This window comes from Ptychodera flava, chromosome 2 (genome assembly GCF_041260155.1).
Source record: "Ptychodera flava strain L36383 chromosome 2, AS_Pfla_20210202, whole genome shotgun sequence".
In the NCBI taxonomy this organism is placed as follows: Eukaryota; Metazoa; Hemichordata; class Enteropneusta; family Ptychoderidae; genus Ptychodera; species Ptychodera flava.
The window spans coordinates 42,386,228-42,400,820 of NC_091929.1; the positions used below are offsets into that span (position 1 = coordinate 42,386,228).

General features: G+C 37.1%; 1 protein-coding gene across 13 annotated transcripts in view; it reads left to right on the forward strand.

Annotated features, from left to right (window-relative positions):
• The window catches only part of LOC139121240 (neuron navigator 2-like), a 303,220-nt gene that overhangs the window by 183,914 nt on the left and 104,713 nt on the right, over positions 1-14,593 (forward strand). For all 13 annotated transcript variants that reach the window (XM_070685996.1, XM_070686024.1, XM_070685965.1 and 10 more), the window contains one exon: positions 1,055-3,155. In XM_070685996.1, coding sequence (XP_070542097.1) covers positions 1,055-3,155 — 2,101 coding nt within the window. The remainder of the gene's footprint in view (positions 1-1,054; positions 3,156-14,593) is intronic.

A 14,593-nucleotide genomic window follows, 5' to 3' on the forward strand; every position in this document is an offset into this window, starting at 1 on the left:
TTGCAGTAATTTGCTTGATTTATTAACTGTTATTTTCATGAGTATGTTGCATGATATGAATTTTTTCTGAGAATTTATACTGTCTCTTGAAATAAAACTTGCATTTTATAGATGAATTTTGCATTCCTCATATGAATTGTAGATATTTTCAAAATCAAATACTTTTTCTTTTTTTTAAAATCTGTATCACTATCTTGTGTCAGTAGATTTGTATTCATGGTTTGTACTACAGTGACCTACATTGTATTGCCTCAGTGTGTCTGGCCAGATCTAACAGAAAAAACAGCAAATTTTCAAAAGAGGACAAAAATTTTCAAAAATACTTGAAATGTTTATATATCAAGGTGAAACCGGTGTATTTTTAATTCATTGCATTTTTAAAAATTTGAAAAATGTTAAAAAAATTGCTATTTAATGAAATTAGTTAGGTACACTGTTGCTATGACAACAAGGTCATTGTAGTTTGTAGACTGCATTCTTTGACTTTGTAGATGGTACTCTGTTGTGGTGGTATTCGTTTGAAAACTTGATTCTAGATTCTTTAGAGCAATTTTCTCAAGCCTCTTTTCTTTCTGGGCTTTCCTTTCGCCATAAATTTGACTGAAAGTAAATGTCCTTATGCAATTTTACAAAAAATTAGTCTTCTCTCATTGCGTGAAGTGGAAACTATGATAGAAATGACAGATTTCATCTGCTGTTTCTGATTTATACTCAAATCGTGACTTTTTTAAGTCTATTTACTGTCATCAGCAATATGCTAAAAAACCCTTAGTGAATTTTTATGTGTGCTCTCAGTTAAAACAATATTGTACAACATTTCTGCATTAAACCCACATTTGAAAGCCATTTACCAAAGAAAACGTAACATTTTGAGTTGATATGACAGTAAATTTGCCTTTGTTCTCAAATTTTACAACTTCCATTTCTGACGCTTGTATAAAAATATTATCTTGAAAAGAATTATTAAGATTATCAGTATCTGAAATTATATTTGCATTGAAATGTTGGTATAGACATGTTCTTATAATATGTGGTATTTTTATTTTTTTACCAGGTACCATGCAAACTTCTTCCCATCATTCCTCAGGTTCAGGGCATCAACCATTATCAAACGGGGGAGTCTCAAACATTCCACATCCAAGTGCCAAAACTGCCAAAACCACCACTGCCGGGAAGAGTAAAGCAACAACGGACAGACAAACTGCAAATCCATCCCAGAAGGGGCAAGGCAATGGCAAAAATTCAATGCTTGGTAGATTGTTCGGTGGATCCAATGCAAAAGAAAGAGCTAGTAGTAAAGACAGGACTAGTAGCAGTGCACCCAGACCTGTATCAAAAGAACGCCCCATCACACATCAAAGGACTACTATGCGAGAAAGTCGCCCTCGCGGAGGGGCACGATCATCAGAAAGTAGTACCAGCATTGGTACGGTATCAAGCAGTACGTCAGGGCGTAGCACTTCGACGACCGGAAGTTCTAGATCAGCATTCAGTTCAACGACGGAAACATCTACTACATCGACGGCGACATCAAATAGTTCAGGTAGTCCGCGGACAGGACTCAAGGCTATGCAGCGAACCCTTGGAAAAGCGTTAAACAGTGCACGCAAGGGCTCCCCCAAGAGTCAGCGGAAAGAAATTGGAAGAACAGATACATCGAAAAGCCCTGCAAGACCAGTAAGGGGAGCCATCATAAAAGTTGATGACACCCGACATAAAACAGAAGCAGAGAGTAATGAAATCAACCGCAACAAAGAACGGGAAGAGGCAAGGAGAGCTGGCTCAACGGAACCGAGTCCTAACGTGGGAAAGCGTACAACATCAAAAGCCGGGTCTTCCATTCCAAAGGGAAGTAAAAATATCACTGCACCAAAGAGTAAGCCACAGAGCTCTAGTGGAATTCCTCAGCCTATGAAGATCCAGGCACCTCAGGCAAATAAAAATGAAATGGCAAGGCCAACTGGGAAAAACGCAAATGCTAAAGAATATGATAAAAATGGTAAGGAGAAGTCTAGCGGTCCGACGCGGGGCGGTCTGTATGGGACTTATCCTGGACCAGCAAGACAGAGAAGTATCTCTCCAAAACCAACAAAGACAAACACAACTACAAATTCTCAGGATTCAAAACCGCCACCTCAAGAGAATCCCCCGAGGCGTGTGCTTCATCCTCCAAGTATTAAGTCAGCCCAACCACAGCACCCTGCACCCCAGCATCATCCGCAGTCCGCTCTCCAAGCTAACTCAAACGGACCTCTTAATCACGTTGCCAAAGTTCAGAACAGCAGTGATTTAAGCTTGAGCAGTCATTCTTTCAGTACAGACTCCACTGCCAGCACTCCGGGAACGATGTCTTCAGGAAACAGTTATTCCTCGGACAGCAGTGTGATTTATCGTCCAGGGCAAGAGGAAGTCATGACAACTTACGACAAAGATAACAAAGCCGTCACGACGTTCGGCACTCCTGAACAACAGAGGGCCGCCCGTAGTATTTCAGAACTGCGGCAAAATTTAGATGTGACCTTGCAGAATCTGCGTTCTGTCAGTCCGAGTCCCAGTATACGAAGTACTGTTGAAACAACGTTTGATAACGACAATGTCGTCACGCAGCAAATGCACGTACATCCAAATTCTACACCTCCGCGAGAGACTACTTTAGGATCTGGAGATGGTATGAACTCAGGTCTCAGACCACCACTGTCATATCTTAGGAGTTTCACTCCTCCTTCAACATTAAGCAACTCTATGCAAACACCAACTCAGCGATCCTTTGGTGAAGGGAGCCCTCTGTCATCAAGTTTCAGTTCAAGACCAGGGTTGAATCGCTACATACCGTCTACCTCCTCTACGCGACTGTACAGTACAAATTCACTGCGAAGGTCAATCTCAAACAGGACTCATCTGACGGAAATGAACACAGACCCGACGCAGATCATGGACGAGGTTTCTGACCCAGTCAACGAAGACATCGCGAGTGGATACGTCAGCGACGGAGATATTCTGAGCAGAAATGCACAGCTTGAAGAAATAACCAGTGGTTACATGAGTGAGGGCGGTGGACTTCTTTACAACAAACGCTTTGCATCAAGATTCCGTGATGGCATGGCAGCTGTAAGGGAATGCATGTCCAAGACGCTTTCTTTGCCTGACAGTGACAGGTAAGCAAAGATTAAAATTGCATTCACATCGATTGAAAGAGTGTGAACAAACTTTTATTTGAAAAGTTTGTGGTAATAGGTGCATATCAGAGAGGTTGTATGGCAAGAAGTGTGTGTGTTGCTGATTTGTATGTAGTCAATGATGGATAATTTGGTGTTCATAGTACTAATGCTATATCTCTGTGAGACAACACTTTGTAACTGAGTAGTTAGTACTATTGTAAGGCATTTGAAAGAGCGTGTTTCAAAATGCTGTGTTTCCCTGTGTGTTTACTCTCATTGAGTTTGTGTACATATTGTTTTTGCTGTGGCAGTGTTGGTGACATATGCTGTTTTTCATACCTCTGTTTATGCATGTCTGCCATACCTGTGTTTGTTCTAACTTATGTCTACAATATTCACATCTACACTTGATGTTACATGACTGTATTTGTACTTTCTTACCTTCTGGACTTCTGCACAACTTATTGACTTCTCTGTAGCATGCATGTGTGTATCAGTATGTATGAGTGTTGTATCTTTTCTGTAGCACATCTTCACTCCATACTAACTCTAGTGTACATGTATGTTTGTTTGGTATTATACCACCAGTAGATCTGTACACCATACCGACGAGATGGTCATGTACATGTACCCGGTATGTGTGTTTGTTGTGGCTTACCTACAATGCATCCACACTTTACATTGACTGCTGGTTGTGTGCTTTCAGTGTGTGTGTGTTGTGTGTGTGTGTGGCTTTTCTTAAATTATTGAAATAGCAAACATTGCATTTCAAAGCCATGCAATGATCGTTTGTATATTTATTCACTGGGAATTGATTCACTTCAATCTCAGAAAGGCACAGCTGAACAACTCAAAAGTAGTGTATTTTGTCTTTCCTATCATCTTCACTGTTTTGTCAGTGATCTTTTGCTGTTAATTAATATATTGTACAAAATGCACAATTTTGTTTCACGTCAAGGCATATGCTGATCACAAATTTATGACGTTATTTAACCCTTTCACCACCATGATTTGTCCCAAATCCATCGTTTTCTATGGTAAAGTTGGACCTGTATACAGGGAACGGGGGTGAAAGGTTTAAAACTGTTATCATATTTGTTACATCATGGAGGTCAAGAGTGCACAATAGTGTTCATTCTCAGTAGTTCATGTTTCTGGTGTCATCACACTTAGCATGAATTAGTGGGTAGATTCTGTATTTCTTAGACTTAAAAGTTACAGAATGAATATGTTGAATGAGGGAAACAAAACCTTTTTTTACACAAACATGCGTTGAAAAAAGACATTGGTTTGGTCATAGATACCTCTCAAGTGTCTGCGGTTCTGTGCATAGCATTGTGCAGTAGAAATATTCTCAGGGTGCTGGAGAAGCCAGACAAACGCCCTCATCAGTTTCCTATGGGTGTTACTTTGTTTTTATGCAATAATGTGCCCTACCATAATTGTATCTTCCCAGTAAGTTCACTATTAAAACATGTTTCTCAATCTTAGTTTATAGTACAAATGTTGGAATATAGAGTTTGCAGCCTGCTATCAGTGCATTGTAGACATTGCATACAATGTTTACAAGATTTTATTTCAATATGGTATACTCTTGAAGTTTCCAAAGCTTAGTGATGTTTGAGTGAAGTGATCCTAGACTTATGGTGAGAAGTTGTGTGCCATCTGACAAGGCAGATATATATCTTGGTGATTTGAGGTAATTTGGTAGAGATTTACAAACCTTTCTCAGAATCCACAGTGATTAATTTGCACAGCTGTTGCATTCTTTGTGCAAAGTCACAGGCAAATTTGACAGTTTGCCACTGATTGGTTGAGATTTATGAATATTGGCCCAGGGAGACGACTTAATGATCCTACACTCTCAGCCTGCTGCGTCAAGGGTCAGGGGTCACAGGGTCAAGGATTGTACCTCGAAGAATTTCTTCAGCGGCTGAGTAATTCCAGTAGAGGGGCCTTAATTTCCAGTGTCTCAAAGTCAAAGGCCCTGGCATTTTGCCAAAAAGTTTACTTCTTGCACATTACAGCATCTTTGCGACAAGATTGTAATTTCCAGACCTCAGTGCTATTCATTTTTTACGTTTGAACTCATAATCAGAGTCCGTACGCTCCTGGAAAGTCCTTGAAAATCCTTGAATTGAAAGTTGTGGTAAAGTTCTGAAATATGAAATCGAGTCCTGGAAAGTCTTGAAAAGTAATCGTAATTTTCAAAAATGATGAAATGATCAGTTGCAATATCGTGCAAAATGATATTTAGAATTGATACATTGTGAAAATGATATCTGAAAAATGGTATTTTGGACCACAAAAGTCCTTGAAAATTGCTGAAAATGTCCTTGACTTTGAGTGTAGGACCATGCATAGCCTTCAGTACCTACTCACCAAGCACAGAAGTCACTCATTAAAACTCCTTGGCTATATCCCAACCTACACCTCATGTTGGTCTTTTAACATTTTTGTATTGGGACAGCATTCTAATGTCTTATTAAAAGTTTGATAACTTCAATGCCCTGTTTTGTGTCGGCTCCAGAAATAATATTGCAGATTTGTTCAGTTGAAGTTTCAATTTACAACTGTCACAAGTTTACGACGTCACTTCCGGTATTTTAGTACACCGCTGTTTGTTAGCCAGTGAGTGAAAGTGAATAAATCGACTCGAAAGCCTTTCAATGACCATATCAGTTTAATATTCCAAAATTAATTTTAAGGGTAAATTTCCCCTTTAATATTTATGCCACCTTTTATAGCCACCTTTTCATAATAGAATGTCAGATGACAAATGACTTTAGTCAAGAAACTATTAAACAAATTTACCATCAAACTGATTTTGTAGTCTAGATTTAGTGTGTAGTATTGTTCCTCAAAACAGTTGTGTGCCTGCATATCCTGTTTAAAGTTTGCTCGTCAACTCCCACAGGTATTATGGGATGTTGCCACTTACTCAAGTTTGACCAAGAAACGCGTAAGAAATGTGAAAACATGTAAATCACATTCCCAGCTGTTCGGAGCACACGTTTCAGCGAATGACAGCTTACTTGCCCTGACAGATGTAAACTAAGGGGCTTTGTTCAGAACAAACGCTGCCATTGTAGAGACTCGTAGAGTCATTACAGACTGAAAGTGCCAACTTTTTCATTTCTCACTGTAAGTTATTTCCATACATGACAGCATAATTTTGCAAAAGACACCATCATGGGCCAATCTTGTAAATTCATTTGTTTTTATGATACCTTTTCTACTGCTGGTCATGCAATGTTGAAGAGAATAACACACTGCTGAATAAAATGCCCTTTGAGTTTTAATTTTCCAAACAGTTGGCACCAGATATTGAACCAGGCCAAGGCCTTCAAATTTAATGATCATAACATTCAGTGAGTGTGACCATCAAGGTTAAGATGGAATTTGATCTGAAGTATGAATTCTAAACGAGATCAAGACAAGTGAGGGTTAGGAATGAAATAATAAGCTTTGTAAACAAGTGATTTCTACATTTTTTTCCTACAGTTCATATGGAAATATGTAATTCCTAGACAAGAACAGAAGTGTAATCCGGTTTGAACTTGGCATGAAAACTTCGATAATTTACAGTCATCTGTGATGATTCATCACGGAAATGCAACAACTGCCAGGATCCTTTACCATTTTACCGCAAATGTCAAAAAAAAAAACCCATGAAAGCATTTTTGTCATGCTATGGAACCTTTCCCAACAGTAGGCACAACTGGTTTTAATTAGCGCTGAAAGTGTTCGTCTGTTCAGCAGTTACACAGAATTTGGTGAGAATGACTTAGGTCAAAGGTCAAGCAGCCTGGTTGAATAGTATCCAGATCAATGTAGCGTTGGGAAAGCTAACCCTGGAGTCAAGCAAAAGTTCCCAGTTGTCAGTGATACAGTGAGAATGAGGGCAACAGGAGGTCTATAGAGGGCGCTAGTCAAGGCTATCAATCAAACTGTAGTACCAGTTTGTCTTCATAAAATAAGCAAGATCGACAGATTGAGAGAAAGTTTACTTTGGGCAGGGCAGCTTGTGCCCAGTGCTTAATTATCGTGTATTTGTTTGTTAAATTTCTCCAATCAGTAGCAGCATATTCCCGAGTTAGTTTATGCTTAAAATTAAGATCAAATAGTTGACATTTTTTGAGGTACCGAGGTGTCAGCTCTGCAGGATTAAGGAATTCTTTTGATTGTCCTTTGCCACGCTCTCCAGTTGTGCTCCGTTCCTTGGCACAAATCAGGAATTATGATGCGATTTTTGAGCCGCGTTACGACTGGCATCGAGAAATTCCAGATTCAAAGGTAGGTTTGCTGTGTCTTAAATGATGTGCTTATTGCAAGGTTAAAATTGATGGTTATTCTTTGCGTTGAATTTCAAGATACCTCTTTTTAAGGAGGTAGAACTTGAATGGGTAGCCACATTTTAAAGTCTTCGTAAACTTTACTTATTTCACTTCAGACACTCCCATCGAGCAAAGTTCAATCTAATCATGTCTATACAACAACATAGCCCTTATAATTTCATCAATGATAAAGTACATATGTACGCAAAGTGAATATTTCTCTCATCAAGTAATATTTTTATATCCATTTATCATTGCTTTTGTTTGTTTCTTGCCATTCGCTTTGTGAAATTACTTTGCTCAGTGACTCATTAAACTAATTTATCATTTTTGTTGATTTTCATTTAAGGATTTGCTTATTTGAAGTTTTGCAAATTTGTGGAAAGTTTGAATTTGTGTAATATTTGCAGAGAAATAATTACATCAATACCGGTATAAAACCTCACCTAATTTCACTTCTTTCTACTACACTAGTGGCCTTCAGATTTACAATGATAAAAAAAGATCAGTTTTGTTGATTTTTAAGAGAGTTTTATGTCTGATTTTTAATATTTCTTTAAGTTGCAAATCTGTCGCCATGATTATTCCATACACTGGTATGATTATTATTCATATCTGAACATAGAAGTATTTCAATGACATCATTAAGATGAATTTTTTAAGAGAGGAAGGTCCGTCCATCTGTGCACATGAATCCATGTTGAGTAAGTTAGAGGGCTTTGTCACCCTAGGACGCATCAATCTTTAGTTTGATGCTGTGAAGTTGGAGTGAGGTTTCCAAAAAGGAATGGATTCCAGATTCGACGGAATAAGTGTTAAAACAGGGCATTGGAACTGGGCTGAAATTCATCAACAGCTGCCGCAGATGTTGAAACAACTGGATGACCTGAGAATTGGAAAGCTCATGACTGTAAAAATTTATTGCTGCTTCCAGATCCCAAATGTTAAAGCAGCACTTACTTGTAAAGGTTTTATTGCTAAGAATGGAAAGTTCTTTGTGTTTTATGGATTTAAAATGTAGTGAGATCTTTCACATGCCTGTAGAAATCCGTAATTTAGGTTCCCAGGTTGGTTGAAATATATTTACGGTAAGTGAAAACAGAAGAATAAACTCCTTGTAACTTTTCAGCCGATGCGCTGGTCAGTTTAAGTACGCATTTCATCTGTTTTCTACATCTTTAGTGGCAAGGGGTGAGCGAAACCGTAAAATATTCAGTGTCCTCATCAATGCTTTGATGATAATTCCAGTTGTACTATCATGTATTTCAGTACAGTAGTTCTGCACACAGTTTCTGTTCATCACATCATGATTCTACTGGTATTGGTATCAGCCAATTCTTTTGACCGGTCAAGGGGGTAAATCTGCCAAAACTTTGAAAAAGTTATTTTTGCAAAGATGTACACAATGCATGATACAATACTAATAATTGCTTACACCGGCTTCCCAGTTTACAATAGTAATCTATGGCACAATACAATTATATCTACAACACAGATATGGCTCAAGCCTGATCGATATAAACTGACATATTTTATGCTTTTCATTGGTATCAATGATATGATAAGGAAAGACTTTGTTCTTGAAGAACAAAACTTAACCCTCTTCTACCCACTTACTAGTGTAAAGGCCCAACTTTGCTGCTGAAAATAATAGGTTTATACCAAATATGTAGTGAATAAAGGGTTGGAAAGTGTCATGGTGTTAATCGACAAGCTATTGTGTGAATGTTTGGTAAAGCACAGTTGGCAAGGTTGAAAATTAGTGGATATCTACCGTATGGTTTGGCATGAATCTCTGGTAACCTAGGGAGTCATTGTGGTTAGAGATAGAGCACATAGATAGTAGATGCCCTTAGGAAAATATTTTAGTTGCATCCAAAGGGTTTGTTTCTGCTATTTTAAACTCATGCCATACAGCACAGGTTAATGCTGCAGTTTGTACTAAGCTATGCACATTTTATTGAAATGTGTCCGTTTTGTTATTAGTTGCAAACTCTCAGACAGTATCTTTGAGAAAGTAAGCCAAGACAAATAATGCGAAACATCTACCATGCAGTCTTGTTGTGGTGAATTGACTATTTTTCTAACTGCTTCGGGTCACTGGTCATAGTGGTTAGCTCTTTCAGTATAAAGTACAGTGACAGCTAGATTGTACATTAGGAAAAGTACAAAATGTCGTTCTTTGCCTGATTCAGATCAGTGAGTGTTTTGAAGTTTGTGATCCATATTGGTGTACTGGAATTGCCCTTTCTATCATGTTACAAAGAAAGGCCAGTTCAATCCTAAGGCATGATGGGAGATCTACAGGCTACTACAAATTTTGAGTAATGTCTGAATTTCAATAAACCATTTTGATGATCTGTCTTTCACAATTTAAACATAAAAATCAAATTATTACCAATGTTTGGATTTCACTACCATAAAATGAAAGCTTTTGTGTATCAGTATTCTAGATTTTATTTCTCCTAATATTTACCACTGCAAGCTGTATGCCTTCTTCCCCCCTTTTTATGGCGTATAAGTCTGAGCTTCCCATAGAAAGGTTAGACCAAATTTCGTGATGAAAAGGTAAGAGATTTAAAGTGCTTGATTAAGGTTCATAGGTCTGAATATGAACCAACACTTCTCTGTTTTCATATGTCCTTCAAACACTCATAGCCAAGGGCATACAAAATCAGTGTCTGTTGTTTCACAGTGACCCAGGTGTGTGTGTATCGCACACGACATGACACCCACTTTTTCTGACCTGAATCACCATTGAAGCTACCTGTTAATCATCCGTAACGAAAAATGTCCTCTGCAAAGAAGGTTACTATTCTTAAAGATGGTTTTTTTAAAAAAAAACTACAAAATTAACCTCTCTTTTTAGTACACAGAAGTAATAAATAACCTACCAAGATTTGAGAGACTATCCGGTTATAGACATTTGCACTATTAATAAGTTGTTTTTTTCCGGCGCTGCGAAACGGTCTCGTGCAGCATCCGGACAGCTCCAGGGAAAATGAATAAATCTTGTACCACAACAAATGGACATTTTGTGAGGGTCACAGGTCAAAGTACCTGTTTCAATAAAATATACACCTTTGTGACTTCATAAAAATAAATGCTTTACAGACATTTTGGTTGAGCAGCCAAGATTCATGAGAGAGACTGTGTTTGTAAACTTTGTGGTTCACAAGGAACTAACTAGTTTTTGAGCAATAAATTAATTGCAAATTACTTCTAGGTATATTTATGTACATAATTCTTCTATAATTTTTGAATATTTTGTCACAATTGCGACAATTCTGTTTTTTCTGTCAGATTCAAGATAAGTCATGCTTTAGACCATAGCAACAATATCTATAATATTAAAAGACATAATACTATGTGGTAGATGTGAGTGGAGACAGTAGGAGCAAGACTACTGTCTATGATGAAAGTTACCAAAAGATCCATATTCCAATGCTGATTGGGCTGTGAGGGCAGTGTTCAGTGTAGTTCTCGCAAAACATTGACCTCCATCACTACCATTATCAATGTCATACTATATACCAAAGACAATATAAACATGGAAAGGATAATGTTGGAATTTTCTGACAGTAAAAGTATATTGTAGTTCATTATTGTGTTGGAAATTTCCAGAATCAATTTCAAGATAGTCAAGATGTTACTCCGACTGACTTGGTTTCCATGGTGCTGAGTCTTGTTGACAGGAGTATTTGTACATGAGGACTCACATCATCTCAAACTGTTTTTCAGTTTATAAGTTGTAACAGAAAACATCCCAATATGAGGAGATATTCTTAGAAAAGACCCACCCCAGAAACAAGAATGCTTTGTTCGTGAACAACTAATCCTGCTGAGCAAATGTTTTGATGTTAAGTTGTTGTTTATTGTGCTGAAGATCTTCACCTCACAATTTGTTCAGACAACTTCCAAGCCCCTCTGGGTACCAGAAATTATTTCATCAAAGATAATATGCCTAATGAGCCGTGACAAATTAAAAAAACAATTACTGAATAGCCCCCCCACCCAAACAAAATATTTTAGCATTCAACAAACCAACAGAGCAAGACTGCTAGAGGACCTGGCAAGATTATCAAAGCTGGTGTTCATTATCTGTCACATACATCCAATTATGTCCTGGCAGTTTCCCAGATGAAGATTATCATTACAATTTTGTCAACAATTGAATTTTAGGGATTGTAGATAGAAGATAATGGAGATTCTCTCTCTAAATTTGATTGTTTGTAAGCTACTGTAATAAATGTGACAACTCTTTTTGATGTAAAACTGCCCTATAACCATCAGATTTTGGTGCAATCTCATTGTTTTTAATTGCCTAAAGAAAACCCATGTACAGGAAGAGGGTGTAAAAAGGCATACCATGGAATCCTGTAGAAATGCTTATACTGTACACCTTTATGGAAAATCAACTTTGGAAAAGTCGTCTGTTACGGTAAAAGTTCCTAAAGATGGATGCCATCATGTTTGTAGAATGGTTATGCCACTTATTGTGAAGTCCATTACTGGAATAACTTAGTATATTTTACTCGTCCAAAAAACAGAAAAACATTCTTGAAATGGCATTTTGAAGTACTCATACTAATTTTGGCTTGGTTGATAGACATACATCAATAGCCACAGGTTTCTCCACAAGAGGGTTTTAGAGGGTGGCCACCCCTCTGTTTTTGGAACATTCTATTCATATGTTGATAACCATACAAAAAATATATTTTCACAACGAAAATTATGCAAATTATACATTGTTATGTAAATTGACTGTCATGATGAAAAATTTTAGCTGAGGAAAGATGTGGATGTACTTGTTGAGTTCTAGTGTAGTGAACTTCAAAAGTTAGCCATCATGGAAAGGATTTCAATAATCCTACCAAAACTTAATTTGAATTTCTACTGTGACTTGTGGTTTTGAATTAATGTATTTGTTATGATTTGAATGAAAAAAGAATGTGTTGAATTTGTACATTGTATCTGTATGGAGGAAAAGCAAAAGTTGTCAATGAGCAAGGATTGTTACCATAAAAACCCTATCCATTTGACCACTCTTTTAATTCGACCACCCTTATTTTTCTGCAAAACATAATTTTATTTTATCCCGATCAGTTTGACGACAGATAGAAATTGGGAATTTCTCAGTCCCTGTTTATTTGACCAACCTATGATGACAAACTGTTTTAAGCAGAACAATACAATGTACTGTACAAAATAATTATGTCTAAGTTGGGACTTCAGGAAAGTTGCCTTTATGTTTAAATCATCCAAAATGCCAAGTATATCATTTATGAACTGTCAAAAAAGTGAAAATCTCTAATAATTCAACACTGAAATTATTTTGGCTTTGTTAATAATTCAATTAAAATCATAATTATTTTTTTTGTCAAATTGATAGGGTTTTTACAGTATGTATCACTTTAAGGTGTCACACGACACAGACAGAAACTTGGGAGAAAGTGCAAAGTAGGCACTTTACAAGGATTATGGCGTATTGTGTGAGAGTTGTAAGACTTTTGAAATGTCAAAAGCCACTGTATCAATGATTAAACCAAGTGTCCAATTAACACATTGTCTGACTTTCACTGCAGTGTGACGTTTCTCAGACTTGAAAAAAGCACTTTGAAATTCAAGGTCGCCCAGACAGTTTTGTGTCACTCATCGCATGGTATTCCTTTCATAGTTTGTGTTCAACTTTTTGTTTCTGGTTACTCACACTCTAGTAACTGAGGATTTTCTGAGTGTATTTATAACGTGATGGATAATCTACAGGCTTGCCTTTTTATTGGGTGGTCTGCTTTATGTTTGTAAGTCAGACTCTAAAGTTTGCATTGTCTCAGAATTTTCTGATAGCTGCCACATTTTTGTTTGAAACAGACAGCGTCAATCACAGAAGAGTATTGATGATGGCTTTACAAATGTCATATATACCATATCTTTTCAAAATAGTATTTTGTAATTTTTGCTGCTTCACATAAATGTTATACATACTAGTATACTGATCAAATCCACCAAATATAATCTATTAGAAAAAGAGAAAAAATATAGGAATAAAAGTTGTATGTTAATCTAAAAGTTGTTATCAAGTCTACAAAATGGCCTGAGTTATATCATGATATTGAAATTAATATATATATAGATGAATCCTCAAGATTACTGAGATTTTTAGAAAGAATATATTTCAGAAAACAAAATGCACAGTGGCCTGTCAATCAAAGATTATTTTACCAACAAGTTTTTGTTTATCAATAATATCTTACCAAATAACCTGCAAAGATTTAAAACTGTTGGGCTGTATCCATTCTCATTTGAATTATGTAATTTTCAAGGTGCAACTCAAAACTTTGAATCTTGACAGTCACTCAACATTCACAGAAAACATTGTTTATCAGTATTTAACAGTTGTAAATACCCTTTCCTCAATGGTTCTTTCATAGTGAATGACAGGCAAGACCGTTTGGATGGACAACACCCTTCGAAATATTTTTAAACCGAAACTTTCTGACACAGCCAGTCTAGCCAGTGAGACCACACGTAGTGATGTCAACCAGATCTTAGATTAAGTCGTAACATTCAATGGAAAGTAAATCTTGTCTTGTAGCTATTTTGCTCAGAATTCTGTCAAAGTTTGTCCACAGCCTAACAAAGATGTAAGTCTTGTAGCGTCAACCTCTTTTCAAGAAAGATTAAATACATTGTGCTGGTTTGCGGAATACTGTAGTGTTGTGTATTTGTGGCATGTCTCTTTTGAATGTAACCATTTGTAACCATGGAGCAATGCTTTATGACTTGGATCAACCATGACGCATGCTAGTTATGTCTACTCCAGATGGTAACCATGGCAAATAGGTGGTTCTCTGATTTGATATAACAAACTCCAAGTTATCTTTTATCACCACGTTTGATGATAGATGACAACCCCCTGTTGTCATGGCAACAGTGCATCTCTTCTGCTTTATCTCTGATGAAGCACATGGCACTTATGTCGAAAGATTATGGTCATCTTGAAATGAAATCCATGCATATCAAGGACACCAGGCTTTTGTAACCATGGTAACATGCCTGGACATCATGTTAAGGTGATAAACATGAAACCAGAGGACA